The sequence below is a fragment of the Oncorhynchus keta genome, chromosome 13 (assembly GCF_023373465.1).
Source record: "Oncorhynchus keta strain PuntledgeMale-10-30-2019 chromosome 13, Oket_V2, whole genome shotgun sequence".
Lineage (NCBI taxonomy): Eukaryota > Metazoa > Chordata > Actinopteri > Salmoniformes > Salmonidae > Oncorhynchus > Oncorhynchus keta.
In genome coordinates, this window is record NC_068433.1 from 39,670,210 (window position 1) to 39,692,851 (window position 22,642).

The 22,642-nt window shown below is 45.9% G+C and overlaps 1 protein-coding gene across 12 annotated transcripts in view; it reads right to left on the reverse strand.

Moving 5' to 3' along the window:
* LOC118392326 (non-muscle caldesmon-like) overlaps positions 1-22,642 on the reverse strand; it is a 59,314-nt gene that overhangs the window by 26,873 nt on the left and 9,799 nt on the right. For 8 of the 12 annotated variants that reach the window (XR_004827342.2, XR_004827343.2, XM_035784227.2 and 5 more), the window contains exons 2-3: positions 13,910-13,979; positions 6,792-6,874 (exon numbers count right to left, since the gene is read on the reverse strand). Coding sequence is in view for 10 of the 12 variants with exons in the window: in XM_035784227.2 (XP_035640120.1) it covers positions 6,792-6,865 (74 nt within the window). In the remaining 2 variants the exon portion in view is untranslated. Of the gene's footprint in view, positions 1-6,791; positions 6,875-10,321; positions 10,488-13,909; positions 13,980-22,642 lie in introns of those variants that run through there. The other 4 variants (XM_035784229.2, XM_035784222.2, XM_035784228.2 and 1 more) reach the window with 3 other exon arrangements.

The window sequence follows — 22,642 nt, forward strand, 5'->3', positions numbered from 1 at the left end:
GACAGGAAAGTCTCTAAAGCCCACAGAGAGGTACCCAGTCCATTCTATGTAGATCCATCTTCAATTTCATGAAACATTGGGAAAGCCTCTCTCCTAAAGGACTGAACCCACTTCTTATCTTCCCCGCCTCTGTTTAGTTTGTGAGAAGAGCTCCATTCTGTCTGCCTCTGTGTGATCTTCAAAGTCAGTGTCAGGCATCGGCTAAGCTGAGCAAACATCATATGGCCGTTTGGCAGTGCGCATTGCATGTTACTGAAGCATGTGCAGTTAACATGTTAAGCAGAGTGGTTTTATGGGAGACTTTACAGCTTGCGAACAGCAGTCTCTCCTGCTGGGTAAACGGACTGAGGAATGTTGTTATAATTGAACACAGAACTCTGCTCACGCCCAAGCTAAACCAGGGGGGACAGTGACATCATGATACTGTATTCCCTCTCTCGTATATATATATATATCTCTCGTATATATATATATATATATATACACATATACATATACATACACATACATATATACACATACACACAGGGTGTTTCTCAATATGCATACTACTATGCTCCGAGTTCGTTCTCCTTAGTACGTTTTTGTGAGGAATTTTGCGTAATTTTGAGAAGCACTGTGCACTCCCCTAATATTGCATTACCTTTGACCAATACAGACAAAACAAGAGATCATTTGTCCAGATAATCCATCCACCTGACAGGTGTGGCATATCAAGAAGCCGATTAAATAGCATGATCATTACACAGGTGCCACTTGTGCTGGGGACAATAAAAGGCCACTCTAAAATGTGCAGTTTTGTCACACAACACAATCTGTAATAAAGGCCCTTTGTGGGGAAACACTCATACTGATTGGCTGGTCCTGGTTCCACAGTGGGTGGTTGAGTCACTCTTTGCTACTTTGTTTTACAAACTGCACTTGGGAATATAGTCAGTCATCTATGTGCAAATGTTAAGGATGAAGAGCAATATAGACTGTTAGAATAGAGATTCTAGTCTGATGGGATTGTAACTGTATCAAATTGCAGAGAGGTGCATACCTTTAGCATACACACACCCCCTCTCACCCTGGGACTCACACTCCCATGCACTGTAAGTGAGGGGGACCGAAGGAGAGAAAGAGTGTGGGTGTTACTCCAAAATGATAAAATCATTTTCTCTCACTTCAGTTTATAACCCAAATCCGCCATTGTTTTCAAGAAATGTGTCTTCGTTTCTTAGGTGGTGGCGTCATCTTACATCAACAATCCTGGAAATATTCCAGCTGAAGCTCGCATCGACGCACGCATGCTTCAAAACGTGTACAAACAAAGTACGCATCTGAGAACTGCCCTCCGTGCTCATACTCCGACTGCTCCAATTAGCGGACTTGGAGCACGGTACTATGTATATTGAGAAACACACACACACTCTCTCTTTCACTAGAAGCTCTATTCGAAAGGTCTATATTGCTCGTCATCCTTAACATTATGCACATGGATGACCGGCTATATTACCAAGTGCAGTTTGTAGAAAACAGAGTAGCAAAGACTGACTCAACCTCTGGAGAGTAGCATAGTCCCAGAAACAGCCTAAATGTCATGGGAAACTGAGACAACAGCGTCTAAAAATGGATCGGACCAGTCCTTAGTGGCACAGTGCAGTTAGTCACAGTATCTCCGGGTTGACGATGCTTTACGAAAGTCCAACGATCTCTTAACGGCTTAGTTAGCATTCTTGTCAATCAAAACGCTTGGCGCTCTTGGCTCTAGACTGTTGCACTAATGAAGGCCCCAATGCACTATCCTCATTCCTTATAGACCACCTACCACTTCAGTGCGGCCTCTCCTCCCATCAGAGAGAGAGTATAGGGAGAGGTCTTATCCTATGCTCAAGATAATACATTTTCCTATACAGTAGGAGCCTGAGAGTCCAGCCACAGCAATCACATTCAGGTAGGTCTCCCTCTCCCTCGCCCTCTCTCCCTCGAGCCATTATTAAGGGTGGCCTTACTCGAGGAGTGCTTACAGTTAATAAAGTGCATTGCAAACTTTGGCTAGCCAGCTTCCCTTGCAATGACATGTATAACTTATGTCGGCCATTACATTAACATGTTGTCCTTGTGGGTTAAATTCTGAAGGATGAAGGTAATCATTTTATTGCAAATGTGTGAAATGTTTGTTTTAAATCCTAACCGAATTTGTTGCCATTGTCTGTTTTTACAGTGTGTACAATAAAGTTGATTTAAGCCTAATGTTGCATTCAGTTCCTGACTACTTGAGTAAGTACAAAATGTCCAGTCACACTAGGTCCAGTCACCAAACACATTAGGGGAAATATTTCCAAATATTTACTTTACGGCAAAATATCTCAGCAATGTCCGTGAAAACAACTTTGGAAAGCCCATGAGAAAACACTTCTTCACCTCTACTGGACTAAAACGGAGAGGGTGAGATAGTGAGAGACAGAGAGAGAGAGCGCACAGGGAAGGGGGGTGGGGCGTGATTTACTGCCAGAACGGCTGGCCCATTCCCACGCTTCGCCCTGTCCTTCACTTTCTCCTCTAGGCCCAGAGAGAGAGCAACGCCGTAGCCCCCATCCAGAAGTCTACAGACATTCTAGAGGCCTCTATCTTGTTATCAGTGCTCCATGGACCTACATACCATTTAACTTGCTCATCACCCACCTCTATAGCTGCTGCCCCTATTTCTGAGCACCTGAGTAAGGACAAGTACAGTGCTTCCCATGGTGAGATTCCCGCTTGGGGCGGCATTATGACATTATTATGACATTATGACATTATTGACATTATGGGTCATGTCTAGACATATTTGTTTGGTTTATATACATTGTGGGGCAAAAGAAGCCCCCCCCCCCCCAGGACCACCAAAATGAGAGGGAACCAGACTGCTCCAACTGTACTGTAGTCCACCCCAAACATTCAGAGCTGGGCAGACGCCCTAACAGATAGACACAAGCAGGCCCAGTGAGAGTTTATGGTGCAGGCCGCCGGTTGGGGAGGGCATGTTTGGAACGGTCCATTCACTGAGGATGGGTGTTATTTCCTGGCCTCTTCCTGGCCTCCCTGGAGATCTGGCCTGCACACAGATGGGGGAGAAAATGGGAGCTTCGCTTCTCAAAGGGCAGCAGACTGACAAACACTGGCCTGCACAGAACTGTTTTGCATGTTGCCTAGGCTATGAAATATGATATAAATGAAGTAAACTGCATTGGGCTCAGTCACCAGGGGAAAAAAACTGCGTGTGACATGACAGAACACAGGACAGGGTTATAAAGGTTTGGGAACATTCCAACAGAATGTCATTTTTTAAAAAGGCGACAAATAAAAACAGCACTCAAAACATTCCAGTGTGTGTACGTGTGTGTCTGCATTACATTGTCATAGCAAAGCCCTGGTCAGTCACAGAGGGCAGAGGACAGTATGTGAACTCCACTGTGCCGGCCACCAACCAGACAGCTTGAGATCCCAGCTGTATCGTTGTATGTCATTTGTCACAAAGCGCAACACAGAAAGGCCCAGTCAGGCAACCCCTGGGGCCACAGTGACCAGAAACACAAACACTGGCCTCTATACCACATTCTTAAGGGGAGCAGTGTGGATGCCTTTACATTCATTTGATTGATTAAGAACAGCAGGACTACACAGTAGACGATGAAGCGGAGTCCACCTTGGCCTGGTAGTTTCTGGCCTGCTGGTGATTAGGGATGGAGCTTCACCTCTCCGTCAACAAGACAGATTGTTCTGGTCCGGACTGGATCTGACACAATGCAGAGCGCCACACACACACACACACACACACACACACACACACACACACACACACACACACACACACACACACACACACACACACACACACACACACACACACACACACACACACACACACACACACACACACACACACACACACACACACCTTGGCTCACTGGGCTAAAGGAGGCGAATGGAGCTCGTCAAGCCTTCACCACCTGATGACGGTCCAATCTGGCTGAACCCCTACAGGACTTTCAGACCTCCAGATTGCATGTGCACGGGCTATACAGTAACCCAAGCATTCATGCATACCAGTGGAGGCTGCTGAGGGGAGGACGGCTCATAATAAATGGCTGGAACGGATGGAATCAAACACCTGGAGACCCTGTGTTGGGATACCATTCTACTCCAGCCATTACCACGAGCCCATCCTCACCAATTAAGGTGCCACCAACCTCCTGTGACACACACACACACGTTAGCCCAGCCATGTAGTCCTCCTCCAGTGCCTAGCGACTAGGAAACAGCTCCTTGTGATCTAGTAAACACTTCTAATGTAAAAGTGTTTGGAAGCCCAGACTGCAGATCTTATTGTATAGACTGGACTGCTCTCACTCCTCTGTCTGTCTCTCTCTGTGTGTGTGTGTGTGCATATCTGTTTTCTTTTTACATCATATTTGGTGATGGTTGACTGGATTGGTCCGACAAGACATGTGTTTTTGACTTGTTAGATAAGGAGAGACATGGAAATATTGATTGTTACAGCATATTTGCAAAATATAGCGATTGGATCTTTTATCAATAACATGAGTGGGTTGAAAATCGTGCATGGTCCCGCCAACTGAAACGACTCTAACTAAATAAACAGACATGAACAAACTCCCACCATGCCTATATCTTACTACTCTTACTCTCTCATACAGTCTGTGTTTTCTACCAAATGCCATATAATATAAACACTGGTGGGATAATATAGATAATATAAAACGCGGGTTTTATGACCCGTTGTGAAATATAACGACTGCATCGTTTAATCAACTGAGCTGGAGCAATGAGGCGTAGGCACATGCCTAAAGGTACAACAATAGATGCCAACATTGCTACAGAGGTTTACATTTGTTGTACAACATAACCACACATCACAATTAAATGTATGAGAGGATTATATGCACTGATTGAGTTGACTGGGAAGAAGTATTTTCTGTTTCTAGCCACATTACAGTATTTACAAATCAGGAGGACAGTGTCATAGATAAAAATAATAATAAAACCTTTAAACACACAAGAAAATGCTCGGTTAAATAGTGGACAGAACACACATTGGGTTATTATTTGCCCAGCCAGTTGGGTTTACAAACTAGGTCAGATCAGAAGACTGGAGGTGTGGCTTAGTAGGGGTGTGGCTTTCTAGATAGTTCTGTTTGGCCACCCGTGAAAGTAAATTCGGGTTAATCTGTTCTGTTCTATTGGCAACACATTTTAAGGGTGAGCACTGACATTTTTGTATCTTGCCAAGCATACACTAACATAGTGTCATATCCAAGGCCTTACAGACTTGTTCAGTAGCTCTGGTCTGCAGAGAGCTCTTCTCATATCTTCAGTAAATGTCACTGCCATATCGCTCAGTAAGGGATTGGACCTCCAGAGATACACGTTTGCATATCCTATTGCCCATGATGCATTTTCATGTTTTATGATGTGTGTGGCCAGGTTAAATGACTGTTTGTAAGTATAATCGGGATAAGGGATGAAGCTACCCAGACAGGCTGGGCAAACTAAGCTCCTGGAGTTAAGTAGCCTACTGCAGGGTTCTCCAACCCTGTTCCTGGAGAGTAGGTTTTCACTCCAACCCCAGTTGTAACCAACCTGATTCAGCTTTTCAACCAGCTAATTATTAGAATCAGGTGTGCTAGATGAGGGATGGAGTGAAAACCTACAGGACGATAGCTCTCCAGGAACAGGGCAGGACAGCCCCGGTCTCCTGTACCCTTTCTCTGAAAAAAAGGAGACATGGTTGAGGTGATCCATTTGAGATGAGCTCAATTGAAATGTCTGGGCTTGTTACAGTATGTATTACAGTAACTCATTTGACTTGAGGATGCACAGAGGCCTTTTATGTGAGGTCAACAGTACATTCTACCAGTGACGTGATGAGAGACGAAGCAGAACTTATAGAGTCAGAGAGAGAGAGAGAGAGAGAGAACACAACACAGGTCATCAGATCAGTGGTAGATTACTGCCTGCATGAGGAGGAGAGGAAGCCAATATTTGCTGAGTGATGTTTTTAAAGCCCTGAGGAGAGTCCAAACTATTTAAGGGTTGGCTCTCTGGTTCCAACTTGGCATGGAGATCACAGGGACCTGTAACAACCTGAGCCCAGCTCAAAGCCCTTTAACTGACTTCAACTGGGCTCTGAAGAGCACTGAGGTCATATGATCACAGCACTCGCTGTGTCATCAACACCCCCTCTGGACAACACGTGTACCTGTAACTCCCTCAGGCTGCACACTTACTGTTATGACGTCATGTTCAGAGTGGTATGTTTCAGCAATAAGGCCCAAGGAGGTATGGTATATGGCTAATATACCACAGCTTATGGCTGTTCTTATGCACGACGCAACGCGGAGTGCCTGGACACAGCCCTTAGCCGTGGTATACTGGTAAACTGGTTACCAACGAAATTAGAACATTAAAAATAAAATGTTTTGTCATACCCATAGTAAACAGTCTGATATACCATGGCTGTCCGCCAATCAGCAATCAGGGATCGAACCACATAGTTTATACTGATAAACTCCAATGAGATAAGAAAACAATATCGTAGATATGTAAGTGTGTGTGTAGTTGTTGATGGACATGGAAGAGGTTTGAGGTCCAGAGGAGGATGAGTAGGAAGAAGGGATGTAGGAGGAGAGGGAAGAAGAGCGGGGGTAGAGGTTGGAGACACGACGGAGGAGCAGGGGGAAGACGAAGGGGAGGAAAAGTAACGAGAGGAGACGGGAAGAAGAGGAAGACGAGGAGGCCAGTCTTACCGCTCAGCCTCAAGGCGCATCTCCTCCCTCTTCTGCCTCCTGAGCTCTCGGCGCCGCTCAAAGTCATCATCCATGGTTACGCCCTGCAGGACGACATCATCATCAACAACGTTGTAGTTTACATAGCAGACCACCATAGTCCCTGTGCCCAAGAACACTAAGGTAAGCTGCCTAAATGACTACCGACCCGTAGCACTCACGTCCGTAGCCATGAAGTGCTTTGAAAGGCTGGTCATGGCTCACATCAACACCATTATCCCAGAAACCCTAGACCCACTCCAATTTGCATACCGCTCAAACAGATCCACAGATGATGCAATCTCTATTGCACTCCACACTGCCCTTTCCCACCTGGACAAATGGAACACATGAGAAGGATTTAGGGGGCGCTATTTAAATTTTTGGATGAAAAACGTTCCCGTTTTAAACAAGATATTTTGTCACAAAAAGATGCTCGACTATGCATATAATTGACAGCTTTGGAAAGAAGACACTCTGACGTTTCCAAAGCCGCAAAGATATTGTCTGTGAGGGCCACAGAACTGATGTTACAGGCGAAACCCAGATAAAAATCCAACCAGGAAGTGCCACATTTTTTGAAACCGCCTCATGCCAATGACTCCTTATATGGCTGTGAATGAGCTACGAATGAGCTTATGTTTTCCACGTTTTCCCCAAGGTGTCTACAGCATTGTGACATCTTTTTAGGCATTTCCCTTGAAGAATGGCTGTAAGGGACCATATATGGCACGTGGTCACATGGTGTCCATTTTTCCAATCGCTTCTTATGAGAAACCAACTGCCTCGACGGATATATTATCGAAAATATTTGTTAAAAACACCTTGAGGATGGATCCTAAACAACGTTTGCCGTGTTTCTGTCGATATTATGTAGCTAATTTTGAAAAAAGTTTGGCGTTATAGTTGTAGTGTTTTTCGGTCGGTTTCTCAGCCAAGCATGGTGAAGAAACGGGAGCTTTTTCGCCTACAAAAATACTATTTTTGGAAAAAAGGAACATTTGCTATCTAACAGGGAGTCTCCTGAGTGAAAGCATCCTGAGTTCTTCAAAGGTAAATGATTTAATTTGGTTGCTTTTCTTATTTTCGTGAAAATGTTGCCTGCTGCCAGCAGAGCCTAGCATAGCATTATGCCATGATAAACTTACACAAATGCTTGTCTATCGTTGGCTGTAACGCATATTTTGAAAATCTGAGATGACAGTGTTGTTAACAAAAGGCTAAGCTTGTGTTTGAATATATTTATTTAATTTCATTTGCGATTTTCATGAATAGGAAACGTTGCGTTATGTTAATGCGCTTGAGGCTATGATTACGCTCCCAGATACGGGATTGCTCGTCGCTAGAGGTTAACAAAAGGCTAAGCTTGCGTTTGAATATATTTATTTCATTTCATTTGCGATTTTCATGAATAGGAAACGTTGCGTTATGCTAATGCGTTTGAGGCTATGATTACGCTCCCGGTTATACGGGTTTGCTCGTCGCAACTGGTTAACGACAGCTCAGCGTTCAACACCATAGTGCCCTCAAAGCTCATCACTAAGCTCAGGATCCTGGGACTAAACACCTCCCTCTGCAACTGGATCCTGGACTTCCTGACGGGCCGCCCCCAGGTGGTGAGGGTAGGTAGCAACACAACGCTGATCCTCGACACTGGAGCCCCTCAGGGGTTCATGCTTAGTCCCCTCCTGTACTCACTGTTCACCCACGACTGCATGGCTAGGCATGACTACAACACCATCATTAAGTTTGCAAATGACCCAACAGTGGTAGGCCTGATCACCGACTACGACAAGACAGCCTATAGGGAGGAGGTCAGAGACCTGACCGTGTGTTGCCAGAATAACAACCACTCCCTCAACGTAATCAAGACAAAGGAGATGATTGTGGACTACAGGAAAAGGAGGACCGAGCACACCCACATTCTCATCAACGGGGCTTTAGTGGAGCAGGTTGAGAGCTTCAAGTTCCTTGGTGTCCACATCACCAACAAACTAGAATGGTTCAAACACACCAAGACAGTCATGAAGAGGGCACGACAAAACCTATTCCCCCTCAGGAGACTGAAAAGATTTGGCATGGGTCCTCAGATCCACAAAAAGTTATACAGCTGCACCATCGAGAGCATCCCGACTGGTTGCATCACTGCCTGGTACGGCAATTCCTCGGCCTCTGACAGCAAGGCACTGCAGAGGGTAGAACGTACGGCTCCGTACATCACTGGGGCTAAGCTGCCTGCCATCCAGGACCTCTACACCAGGCTGTATCAGAGGAAGGCCCTAAAAATTGTCAAAGACCCCAGCCACCCCAGTCATAGTCTGTTCTCTCTGCTACCGCATGGCCACCGGTACCGTGGTCCTTCTGTGGCTCAGTTGGTAGAGCATGGCGCTTGTAACGCCAGGGTAGTGGGTTCGATTCCCGGGACCACCCATACGTAGAATGTATGCACACATGACTGTAAGTCGCTTTGGATAAAAGCGTCAGCTAAATGGCATATATTATTATTATATTATATTATTACCGTAGTGCCAAGTCTAGGACCAAAAGGCTACTCAACAGCTTTTATCCCCAAGCCATAAGACTCCTGAACAGGTAATCAAATGGCTACACAGACTATTTGCATTGTATCCCGCCACCCGCCAACCCCTGCTACTCTCTATCATCTATGCATAGTCACTTTAACTATACCTACATGTACATATTACCTCAATTAGCCCAACAGGGGCCTCCGTACATTGACTCTGTACTGGTACCACCTGTATATACCGTAGCCTCGCTACTGTTATTTCCACTGTCAGTTTACAGTTTAAATTTCTTTACTTATCTATTGTTTACCTAATACCTATTTTTTACTTAAAAATTGCGCTGTTGGTTAGGGCTTGAAAGTAAGCATTTCACTATAAGGTTATTGTAGTCGGCGCAAAAAGAAACTTTGATTTGGAAGAACATATGAGTTTATCACCATCTGGTACCTCTGTATCCTATGCTGGGTCATATTCATTAGGGCACGCAACAGAAAAACTAAAATAGACGTTTCTTATTGGTAGGTAGGTAGTCCCTCCCTGTTTCATTCTGTTTTCTTCTGCTTGATGTGTAGCGAATACGACCCGGATGTCTTTCTGCTCTAGACCTCGATACAGGGATATTCACTACCAATACTAGCCGTTACAGTACTGTGAAAACATTGATATCTCTCCACGCCAAACGCACAGTCACATTTCACTATAAAACATTTTTTAAAAAAGGAGAAAGTGAAGGAATGAAGGAGGAGGAGAAAGGAGAAGAAAGTGTGTGAGGAGGAAGAGATGTTAGCGCAGGATGTTAACGCTCTTCACTACAAATACCCTGAGTACGTGACCGGGGAGAGGAGCGGGACCACCCAGAAGATCCTTAGCCTGTCATCATCAACCTACGCTCTTCTCTTACAAGAACACAACTGTACACAAACACCATCTAGCCTACTGCTACAGCTAACAGCAAAGTGCATTGAGTGAAAGGCTACAGTACTCTACCTTAGCAGTTGTGACGATTAGACTTTTAAATGTACTGTGTTCCCTCTTAAACCATTCCAGCCTCTCTCCCACTGCTTTATCCCAGCACGGCTACAACACAAAGAGCTCCTGCTGCTGCACAATCTTTCACCGGCTTCAGCAGTCAACAGAAAAGGCAAACGCCTCTTCCTTTCCACCTTCTACTCCTCCCCTCCCTCCCACTCGCCCTCCCTTCCTCCTTCTCCCGGTTGCTGTCTTTCCCTCCTTCAACTCTACGCCCCCCCCCCCAACCCACACACACCACCCCTTGCTCTCTCCTTCCCAAATCTCTACAACTTTTCCTGTTTTGTTTAGAGAGCTGTCAGTGGATGGCTAGGATCAGATCCGGGATCAGTTTTAGAGAGGCAGGGTGGGTTCTTCAGGCTTGCTTCCCGAGTTGTGCTGTCGATCATGCTGTAGCCTCCTGCTCTGTGCCCCTCTGTAGCCTCACACAGTGAGAGGACCAAAAAGGGTCTCCAACACCCACACGCGCGTGTACAAGGAAACACAAGGACAGGGGAGGTGTGCTTTAAACAAACCCATCACTCCAAGGGCTAGTCCCTCTGTCCCTTTCTTTCTTTCCCTCCCTCCCTCCCTCTCTTTCCCTCTCCTCCCACAGAACCCACCTCCTTCTCATTTCAACTAGAGGACTATCAGAGTCAAACTGCGATGCCCGTGTGATTCGGGCCATATTATTTCCAACACGGCAATAATTTGCTCTCCTTGTTTAGATACACTTACGCCATTTGCAGGAGGAAGAAAATTGGCACGTGGACTTCGGCAATTCGCACAACTGTAATTAGACAAAATGAGAGCAATACCAAAAACACTAAAGCCATCACCAGCGTTAGTTTAATCACATACTTCCTGAAAGCAGCACTGGGGCTGAGAGCACACTATTAGTATGACTATGATTTGGGGAATATTTAAGAATGACGATTTAGGCATAGATCATCATTTGATATTATATTCAACAGGATTTGGAGTTTGCCTGTGAGAGTGCAGAGCATTCCAGAGTATAGCCGTCGATAAAATGGAGCGATGTCCGTGTCGCACCGATTCCTCGAGGGGACCACCCATATTCCGTCAAAGCTAACATACACAGAGCAGAAGAATGGAGAGAGAGAAAGGGAGCTTCCTGGAATTACATCTTTCTGACTTTCTCTCTGAGGGTTTCGTACCAGAACCAATTTTAGCCTGCCTCTCCCTGTTCTCTGTAAACTATGGTCTCTCTCTCCACTCACTACCTCTCTCCTCTCTATCAACTGTAAATTAAGGTCTCTCTCTCTCTCTCTCTCTCTCTCTCTCTCTCTCTCCCTCTGAACTAAGGTCTCTCTCTCTCTCTCTCTCTCTCTCTCTCTCTCTCTCTCTCTCTCTCTCTCTCTCTCTCTCTCTCTCTCTCTCTCTCTCTCTCTCTCTCTCTCTCTCTCTCTCTCTCTCTCTCTCTCTCTCTCTCTCTCTCTCTCTCTGTAATCTCTCTTCTCTCTCTCTCTCTCTCTCTCTCTCTCTCTCTCTCTCTCTCTCTCTCTCTCTCGCTCTCTCTCGCCCACTGTAAACTCTCTCTCTCGCTCGCTCTCTCTCGCCCACTGTAAACTCTCTCTCTCTCTCTCTCTCTCGCCCACTGTAAACTCTCTCTCTCTCTCTCTCTCTCCCCACTGTAAAACGATTACTTTTTTCTCTCTCGTTCCCTCTCTGTCTGCCAGCTCCAGAGCTACAATGGCAATAATGTAACATTTACCAGTCAAATTAATGCTCTGCCGCAACTCTCTGGCTGACACTACCCAGCACTTAAGGAACATTATATTAAAAAGCCACGTTGATGTTATCCAGACAACGCCAGCTTTATTTCCCTCTATCATTTTAGGACAGGTTTGTGTTAACACCACCCAAACAATGTGTCCTCTATTCACAAGGAGAGAGCTGGAAGAGAATGTGGCACCATTTCATTCTTAGAGGCATTGCTATGTTAATATGCAGTGAAATGTTGATGTACTGTTTTGCTCTGTGAGTCCATATAGAACATAGAGGCCTCTTTTTTTCCCCATGAGTCATTGCTGTGACACACAGCCGAATAACTTCTGTCTTCACCACTTTAGCACAAACACATTCACCTCAAGAGTACGCCTCGGAAACTATTTGAGGAATGCAGCATTTTAAAATTCTGATGTTAGCACAACGTCTTGAAAGAAGCTTTAAGTTACTCATTCACATGCCATTTTAAAGACAACTCCAGAAGATTCTTCCAGAGGACCAAGCACTTTAAGTTGTTGAGAAGAAAAAAAAAGTTGTCAAGTGTAACGTTAACATTGGCATGCCTGTCAGCATATTACTTACACCCCCTGACACTTCTTCGCCGGATAAACTGAACAAAGGAGAGCTAGAGGGGAGAGAGAGTTCTACTGGGACACAACAGCAGCTTTTACTCCATGTTATCCAAAAATTGCCCCGAGTCCAAAACTGATTAAAAGACACAATATTTGGACTGCAGCCGTTCTGGGCGACTTGAGTGTGGGACTAAAATTAACTCCCGAGAAAAAAAGGCAGAACGAAAGAAAGACAGACAGAAAGAACGAATGAAGAAAACATTGAAGCCAACACAAACTTGGTCTACTTAGACTATATTCCAATATATCCATAAACTGCACCAATATGCACAGTTTACTGTAGTGGAGACATGAGAGTAAACATGGTCAAGCTATGGGACTCTGGCTAAGGCTTCTACTTTTGTCATCCCAAGGAATGCTGTTATTTTCCCTTTAAGAGAAGAAAAGGAGGGGATTGTGGGCCGGCTCCCACCCTCCCAGCTCCCTGGCTCTGCCTGTACCTGCAGGTAAAACGCAAGCAGTGTGCACATTGCCATGGTGACCCAGGTGTGAGGGTTGGCCAGGTGTGGTTGGAGGGAGGGAGGAGAAATAAAGGTATCTGCCATGTCAGTGCTGGGCTGGCACAAGACCCAGGGATTGTGTGGCAGGCGCAGAGAGGGAAAGGGAGAGCGAGGCTAGGGCCAGGCATCCTTCACCTCCTCTCTCTCGCTGGGGCCTACTCATTAGGAGATGCTGGAGGAATGTGAGCTATGCGCTCTTTGCTCTGGCCCCTGTCTGGGCCTCTCAGGTGGGGTGGAGAGGTAGGCTGCTGTCACTCTTACTCACTGTCAGTCTATCCATAGGCTACTGTGAGAGCCTGGCACGGCCATGTACATTAAAGGTCTTCATCACAATCGCTGCCATTATAATCATCCCCATCAGCTTGATCATCACCATCTTGAGTTCACCATCCTCCTCCTCTTCATCCTCCTCCTGATTATCATAATATAATAATATAATCTAATATAATCTAACCATTCCATTAAATTCCTGACAATAGCATGCATTGTCTGAGCGACAGATTCCGGCAGCAACAACAGTATCCCTGATTCCCTGTCCTATGGTTGGAGACATGAATCATGTCTGGCTCTGGCACTGACAAGCAGGGATGGGGAGGGAGGGAGGGAGGGGAGGGGAGGGAGGGAGGGAGGGGGGAAAGGCTGAGAGAGAAGCTGCCTGAGGGTGGAAACGGGAGGCGCACTCTCACCTGGACAGTCTGTCAGTCACTCCAGCCTCGGCCTGTTCTACGTTGAGGAGGAGGGGGGGGGGTCTTAAATCTGTTTGGAAAAGGAGAAAGCTATTAATACTTAATTCCATGCCATTCCCCCAGGGTGCTATTCACTTAATGAGTTCCAATGAAACCTAGTGATCAAAGGGCTGTTTCTGTTTCGAGGCCCAGTGCTGTCAGTGAGCGTGGTGCGAGAGCCAAGATAGTGAAATCTATCATTCTAGACTATGACTTTGACATTCACCTGGGTCAGGTCACCCCAACCGAGCACCTCAACTCCGTCTGACTGGCTGACTCGGAATCAGGGCTCTATCAACGCTGTAGGTGTGTCGCCTCCTGATCCCGATATAGTGTCATTTAGGACGTGAGCCAAAATCATATTACACTGATCTCAGACCTGCTGGAGTAGAACCTATTGGTGTGATGTTTTATGGTGGACTCAGGTCTTAGTTCAGGTCTGTGTGTACTTACTTGTATGTGTGTTGACTGTCTGTGTCTGTGTTACGGTGCAGTAGACCAGCTAATAGCCTGTACAGTAATGAGACTGTGCATCGTCCCCTCCCGAGCTAAATTAAGCTCTGCACAGTGTAATAGTCACTCCTTGTCAGTCAGGTGACAGGTCAGGATTCCCCATTCCCACCCAGCAGTGTACACAGGAGCCATCAGTACTGTCTCAGTCACACAGCCTGCTCATACACAGAGGAGAGGAACAGAGCAGAGTTTAACTGTAGTAGATATCATGGCCTTTATATGCAAACTGACTGACTGACTGCAGACTGACTGACTGACTGACTAATGCTTTGCAGGTGCTCAAGGGGCAGTTTGAGTTTGAGCAAATGCCAAAAGGATACCTGTAGGGGTGTGGGTATGTATCCAAATGTGGATAGCAATGCAGAGGGCAGAGAAATGTTCCATCTCTGAGAACATCTGGGAGTGTGTGTGTGTACGTGTCTGTCTTGGTCTGTGAGTGTCTCTGTGCGGCCAGCCAACGTGCGTGTGTCCTGTCCATCGCCACCTGTAATGATGTGTTTGGAAGAGGTTGTCCTCCCTTGGTCCCGTTCAGCGTGATCTGCCTCTCATCTCACACGTCGGGCCCCTGGCCCCGCCTCGCCTCGGGTCCATTAACACATTTACTGCCTCTGGCCCAGCCCAGGCTGTGAACCACGCCAGGATGTGGCCACATAAATTCACTGGAGTTTTTGGCATGGGGGAGGCCATGATTTCTGACTCTCTCCCTATCCCCCTCTCTCTCTCTCTCTTTCCCCCTTCTCCCCCTCTCCTCGTCTGTCATGGTACAGACACTGCTGTTGGACCACAAAGGCATGATCCGACCAGCTGCTGACTACGTGCTCATCGTGAACACTGGGATAATGTGAGGAGGAGGAGTGTACGGCTGTGTGCATCTGTGTGTGACTGCACATACTTCCTCCCCTACATACTGATGCCAAGGGAATGTCAGCCAACTCAGCTGACCTGAGGACAGATCTCGTGGTGTCAGACTAGAAGACTTTAGCTGGGACACATCTTTCTTTGGGCAGGATATGAGGTGGCCAAAAGCGCCTGAGCTCAGATTTGTTCAGCTCGATCTCAATACCATCTGCTTCATGTGTTAGGGCTCTATCCGCTCCAAAAGAAATTCATTCCGCGAGAAGTTTCGGTTAGCTCTAACACGGAAGAATTCGTCAAATTCAAGCACGACTCTAAGAATAGTGGAGAGCTGAGAGCCAATTGGAAATGACAGTATAAGGGCTGACTAAACTGGGTGAGTGACTGGGTAAGAATCTGCCTTGCCATGCATCCTTGAATTCTTAAGACCCGCCATCATTAGTGACTTAGTCTGATGATCACACACAATCCCTCCCAAAGCACCACAGATTGCTCTTGTGCCGACTTTGGCCGTCAGATTGAGAGGAGCGAGGGGGGGGAAATACTGGGGTTAAAAGAAGAAAAAAAAAGAGGTCCAAGCCTTTGAGTTTCCACTTGGGGATGGATAAGGAGACCCCTGCACGCATTCCCAGACGATGGTTCACAATTCCTGACACATCTCCTTGCCCAGTGATGAATACACTCGGACTGACTGCTAGCTATAGCCTAAGGTTATCGGTAACAGCTCACAGCTGAGAATCCATCACTGAGACACGCTGTAATCATCACAGGCACAAACTGATCCGGTGTGTTACTTGATGTTGCTGTCCAATCAGTGTGGTGCTAGACAAGGTTCTTTCCCTGATATGCTTGACATCTCAGTTGCTAAGCGCAGTGTGCGACGTAACATTTTCGTCAAATTACTCAGTGTCACATAACCCTTTTAGGAACGGAAAAAAGCCCCTCGAATACCTTTCATTCTGATGAGAGATCACAAATTCTGCACCATGATGGAACATTGATACATTTCTCAATGCCAATGTGATTAGCTTGGGTCTTTCGGCATGGCATGTTCTATTGGTGTTTTAAATAGAACAGTCATTGCAATCATCTATTTTGACCCTTCTGGTTTGGTCCCACACACACACACACACACACACACCTCCCCCCAAAAGGAGGATGTCAGTAAAACATTACCTTGCTATAAACACTGTTTCAAGAGAGTCATTTGCATTGGGATTAGTTTATACAGTGAACCCTAAATGACATTGTAAAGATGTCAGCTAGTTTCAGAACGACGGGCAACTTCAGTACACGAGATGAGGCCTTTTCTCTTGTACTCGTTGTGTTTTAAAAAGGCTCGTGCTGTGCCTTAATGGTGAACTTTCAGATTCACAATCGGCTCGTATCAGAGCAGCACGGCCCAAGGAGAACAAATCCCACACAAAATAGGGATTTTTTTTTTGTACACCATCAAAAGGCTACTGGCTGTACTCCATATGACCAAATATGGAAGAGAGAAAAAAGCTCCCTTTCCCGTAACATGACTGGGAGAGAGAAAAATAGTTCTAGCTAACATGCTGTGCAGTGAGATACAGGCAGCTCTCACACTCATAACATACTGACCACAAAAGAGCGGGGTTAAAAGGGCCAGGGTTCAAATAGTATTGGGAATTGTTGAAGTGCATTGAGTGTTTGCTTGAAGTCTGCCTGGCATGCCAGATGGGGTGGGGTTTGCACTTTTGGGGCTAGTCCACAGTGGTTACACTGCACCAGGCAAGCTCAATCAAGCACAGTTCAGCTATTTGAACGATTTGAAATACTATTTGGACCCAGGTTTGGTTAGGGCTGGTTGTATCTCTAAGCAACATGACGGATGATGCTGTCTCTCTGGTGGCATCTCTGGGACAGAGCAAAGTAAACCCAGAATATTATTAGCCTGACTTTCCCTAGACAAGAGGACCACATTGTGTGCAACTCTATATCTTTGTCTGGCTCGATCTCTATGGTACAAGCGTGTGTGAACCTGTGGTAAAGGCTGACTCCATTTTAAGCCAGTAGGGAGTTGAAAATACCTAACTTTTCTTTGTTCACTTTTAGAAAAATTGACTTTTTCCTCTATCGCGAAAGTGCTTGCATTCTGCACTCTAAAGCCGGAAGGACTGTACCGACGGTTACATTCCTCGTGGCTAAACATAGTTTCAATCCGAGAGGTCTCAGCCCTGCGCTACAGTTAGAAACCGGTTGTTTATCAGCCAACCAGACTATTTGGTCTCTGGCAAATGCCTGCCACTATTGTCAATCAAAGAAGATAACCAAACGTCTGGCCAAGAGGAAAAACAGCAAACTCAGCAGTAGAACAAAGCTATTAAAGAAGCTCACTTGGCTTTTTTTTCTCTCTCGTATTTAGTCAACATGGAGTGGTTTTAACGGTCAGCATGTAACCTTTGAAATAATACATCAAGACTCTAGTCCAAATATCCAGAAGGTCAACTCAATAAATATCTGCCTACGCTCGACGCAGGTTAGCGCTTTCATCATGAATATTGTTCTGGAGGCAGCTCTGTGGTCACTAGCTGGCACAGCCAAAGTCATACCATCTGATCTGAAATCTAACCCTAACCATAACCACACTGCTAACCTTGAATTAAGTCCAAAAATAAAATAATACAAATCCTGAATTTTTACAATATAGCCAATTTTGACTTTGCAGCTGGCCTATCTAGTGGAAATCGCACGGTTCTGTCTCCAGGACAAGATTCATGACAGTAAATGTCAACCTGCGCTCTTGACACAGGATATCAGCAGCCTTTGTCTCGTGTAATTCCACTAGGACATACAGTACACTAACTGTCTCCAGGGGGGGTTACTAAATGAATCCTATTTAGTGGACAGGAAACTCACTCAGTGAAAACACACTCACTCACGACCGGGGACATTGACAAATGACTCTCTCACCCCACCTTTTCATGAGAATAGCTTCCTCTTCCTTCATCCTGCCTGCGTCCCAAATGTCACCCTATTACCTATATAGTGCACTTCTTCCAAAGTAGTGCACTATGTAGGGAATAGGGCGCACGTCCCATTTGTGACAACTCGCCATCTTGACACCTGCCGTCTTTTAGTAGAAACACCCTCCAAACGGGCCCTGAACCCCTCCTCGACAGATCATTCATCTGAGGTTCACTGACCAGAGAGAGTAGCAGGGTGTAGCAAGGCCGGGGTGTTGACACCTACATGATGTGTTTTACTCAAAGCAAAGCACTACTGATGCCAGCACAACCAAAAGGTCTGGATCTGCTACTCTGGTATTGCTCTCTGTCTGCAGTTTGGGGGCCACTCGGGACGGGAGTACGTCCTGTACCAAAATAGACCTGTGTGTCACTAGAGGCCCCATAGTAGGGGCCCTTACTCGTGTATGGAGCATGAGCAAGATGGAGCATGATAACCTAGTGAAGCGTGAGTAACAGTCCCACCAAACCGTCGATCCGAGGCATTCCTAGTCGATCGCTAAACATTTCTAGAAAATAATAACGATAAAGTCAATCATTCCTACATTTTTCTGTCTCGCGCTGTTGGCAGTAGGTGGACTTGTTTCAGCTGCCCTGCATGCCGGGGAGGCGAAGTGTTCCCATTTCATGTGTCTGAAAGTACAAACTCCGCGTGCCCAGAGAGAAAATCAAGCGTACCTATAGGCCTACCGCTAGCCAATCGGATTGCTCAGATCATGTGTCTGTCTGCAGCTTCCTTGAGCGTACAGCAAAGTAAGTTGATACTGTGATTTCAAAACATCGAAAACCATGACTAGAGAGAGACTGTCAATGAATACAGCAAAGAGCTTTCGTTTTTATGAGTTAATTCATGTTTAAGTTCATACTCAGCAGCACTGTCAACACTTTTTATTAAAACACTGCTATATGCCATAAAATCCGCTTCTCCACTTACGCTGCAACCAGCAATGCAGCTTCAATGAATGAGTAGCAAAGTTTATCTATAGGCTTGCGTTGTTGTTATTATTATTATTAGCAGCTTGTGTCTTTTTTTAAAATCAAGGAATATTTCACTTTCTCTGGTCATAGGAGTAACAACATGAGTTGGTGCAGAAATAATGCAATGTGACTCGAGTTTCGCCGCCAGCTGGAATACGGTCGCCCCTTTTTGGTCAGTCTTAGCTGAGGGACGAGAGCTGAGGGACGAGAGCTGAGGCACGAGAGCTGAGGCACGAGAGCTGAGGCACGAGAGCTGAGGCACGAGAGCTGAGGCACGAGAGCTGAGGGACGAGAGCTGTGGCGAGCTGAGGGACGGTCCGACTGCGAGATGCTCTCCCTCCGCTGAGACTGACCTACAAATCCAGGCACAATCAGTCCAGTAAAATAAAGAAAGCACATTATTTATACCCACTGAGCTGTGCCTCAAAAGTAATACAACAAGATCATATACCTCAAGTTTTGAAATATACTTTGAAAATTGTCTGAGAAGAACAACATTGGCAGGGCAATTCAAGCCTAGCCAATATGCACCGATAATGTATTGGGCCTATAGCCTACTACAGACATCACTGCTACAGAACTTTTTTGAATGTTGCATAGGCCTACGTTTTTTTTAAGTCAAGGTTTTAAAAGAATTCTGAGCCGGAGATCTCGGTCTTCATTATGACTCAGAAAGTGATCTCGACTCAGAAAAGTTCGGGGAACCGCAGGCCTATACAGTACATGTATAGCATGACAACGTCACAGGAGTTGTCTACAGTATACAGTATGGGACCATAGAGGCTAGAATGTCCCCTGGTAAGCAGCTTATTATAGTTTGGGCCCCTATTCATATTCCATCTCCCATATGGTACATACATAGTGAATCATATAGCTAGACAGGACAGGCACTCAGCCACCAGGCCTACAGACCAGTGTTCCTGCTGTAATCCCCTCTTGATTTGACAAGAACAAGATATTTAAAACACCGCCTCTTTAAGGGTCCCAGGGGATCTGGGCTGAGCTGCCCAATTTTCTCCACATAATTATTATGACCCAGAGCAGTGGGGAACGGACTCAGACAGACACCGTATCTGTCACGGCACCTGGAACACATGTTCTGGAACATACAAATGTATTTCTCATAAAGCCCTGAGAAGTTCCTGATGTGTCTAATAAAGAAGAAAAAAAACAAGTATCGTACACCAAAACATTTCTGACAAGATTCCCCCATAAAAAAACGTAATTATGTTTTGCGGAGATTGAGAGACCCTTCGATTGCCAGGAGGAAGAAAATGTGGCTATACTTTCGAGAGAAAAAAAAATACTGGGAAAAAAAGATGAATGAAAACATCTGACTGATTTATGTGCCTGGTCTGTATCACAGTTGGAGAAATGCCTTCCTGTCATGCCTTACATGGAAACATACAAGCAGCGCGAGCCGCAAAGAAGCAATGGCGCAACCGCTTACACACCAGGAGACGCTTGTGAGGCCTGCTCAGATCATGACACAGGCACTGACAGATGTTTGTGTATCGCCTTTTTTTCTGTCTGTGTCTACCCAGGGGGCCGTGTTGCCCCACAGAAAATTGGTACCACGATTACTGCCTCAAAATTACACGTTTTTACCTCAGAGCATACATTTTCATCAATCCGATCGTTTAGCCACGCGCAAATCTGCAAATCAGGCTGCGGAATGTTCTTCCTGAAGCGTTGCGCAAGGATATTCAAGGGTATTATGTGACAAGAGATCTTTCAAAATAAGGGGCCTGTTGCATTCCTGGGAAGAGATAGGAGAAAGATAGGGGAGAGAGAGAGAGAGAGAGAGAGAGAGAGAGAGGGGGGTGGGAGATAGAGAGAGAGAAGATTAAGATTCTAGCACGATGACCTCACCGAGGGCTATTACTCTGAGTGGACGGGAAAGGTGGAGAGGTCCAGCATTTAGGCTACTTCGAGACCCCTTGGGAAAACATTTTGGTTTGTTTAGTGAACAAATACGTTTAAAAAAAATAACGGTCGGGATAACTGATTATAATGGAGCTCGTTGTGACGGAGTTTGGAGCTTTTAGCTGTGATGGCTGCCGGAGCGGTTTTTGTTTTTAAAATACGAGGAAGAGACAAGAGGACGAGGTCTGTTGCTCTTTGCATCCAAGCGTCACTCAGCAGGCCTGAGCACATCTGTATGGGGGGTCACTGCATTGGGGCTAAAGGCAAGGTGTAACACAAAGAGATGTGTTCAGTAGCAGTGCAGACTGATGAATGGGAATGGGAGTGGAAACTGTGACCAGAGACAAGGGCTAATGTATCAGTCAAGCTCCTCTCTTCCGTAAACTCCTATCTGTTGAGGTTGTCATTGCACTGCTAAAACCATGGTCTTAACTGTGATGTGATGGATGTAACGAAGCTGTCCTCTAGTCAAGTCTACTTCCCACCACCACAACCAAATCCCTTGGTGAGATATCCGTGAGGGAACTGGGCCATTCTAAACCATCCACTTCATTTTGAAGAGCCATATCAACAACACCGCCATCTTAGACAGAAACCAGGAGTCTCCTATGCCAACCCTCTTGGTGTTCTAGAGATGCCTTGCTACGGCGCAATGTCTAGGTCTGTCTGGGTGTAATAAATATGAACGTCTATACAGTGTGTTTGCCTCTAGTGTAAATATTGCTCTTCTTCAGACTCTGAGCCTGCAGCTAGCTCAGCGTAAGGAGAGTGTGATATCATTGGAATCGATAGTGGCGAGGTTCAGCTCCTCAAGACCAAACATTCCTGTCTGAGTGGAGAGAGGAGACAACCCTTCTTGTGCCTCAGTGTTCTCCTATCCAGGAAGCTAGGCTACACTATAGGTGATCTCGTTTCTGTGCATATTTCTGCTGGATGCTATTATTAGCGTCGCAGAGGGCCAGCGGTCTGTCTGGGAGGGGTTGCAGCTCTGTGTACCCCCCGAGGCGCTAGTGGGGGCCAGAAGCCATTGATCTCCATAAAGCACAGGTATATATATCTTCTCCTAGTCCTATTTGTCAATGGGCCCCATCCACACGCAACCTCCACACGCAAACAAAACAAAATCTCAATAGATCTCAGTAGCATAGCCATTCTTGTCAGTGAAACATCTTGAGCGTTGGCAGTGTGTTAAAATTATGTCAACTCAGCGGTGCTTGTCTGTCAGGACAGAAGGCCCGTTCCCTTCTCTTCTTCTCCCCGTGGCTCTGACTTCTGACTCTGCTGCCAGGCATTCCAGGAAACACTAGAGCTCTAGGAGACATAACAAAGCACTCACCCTGTCTCTTTCTCTTCCTCCTTCACTCTTTCTCTTACTATCCCAGTCTCTCGCTCTCCCTTCTATCTTTCTTTCTCCATCTGCCCGTCTCTCTGT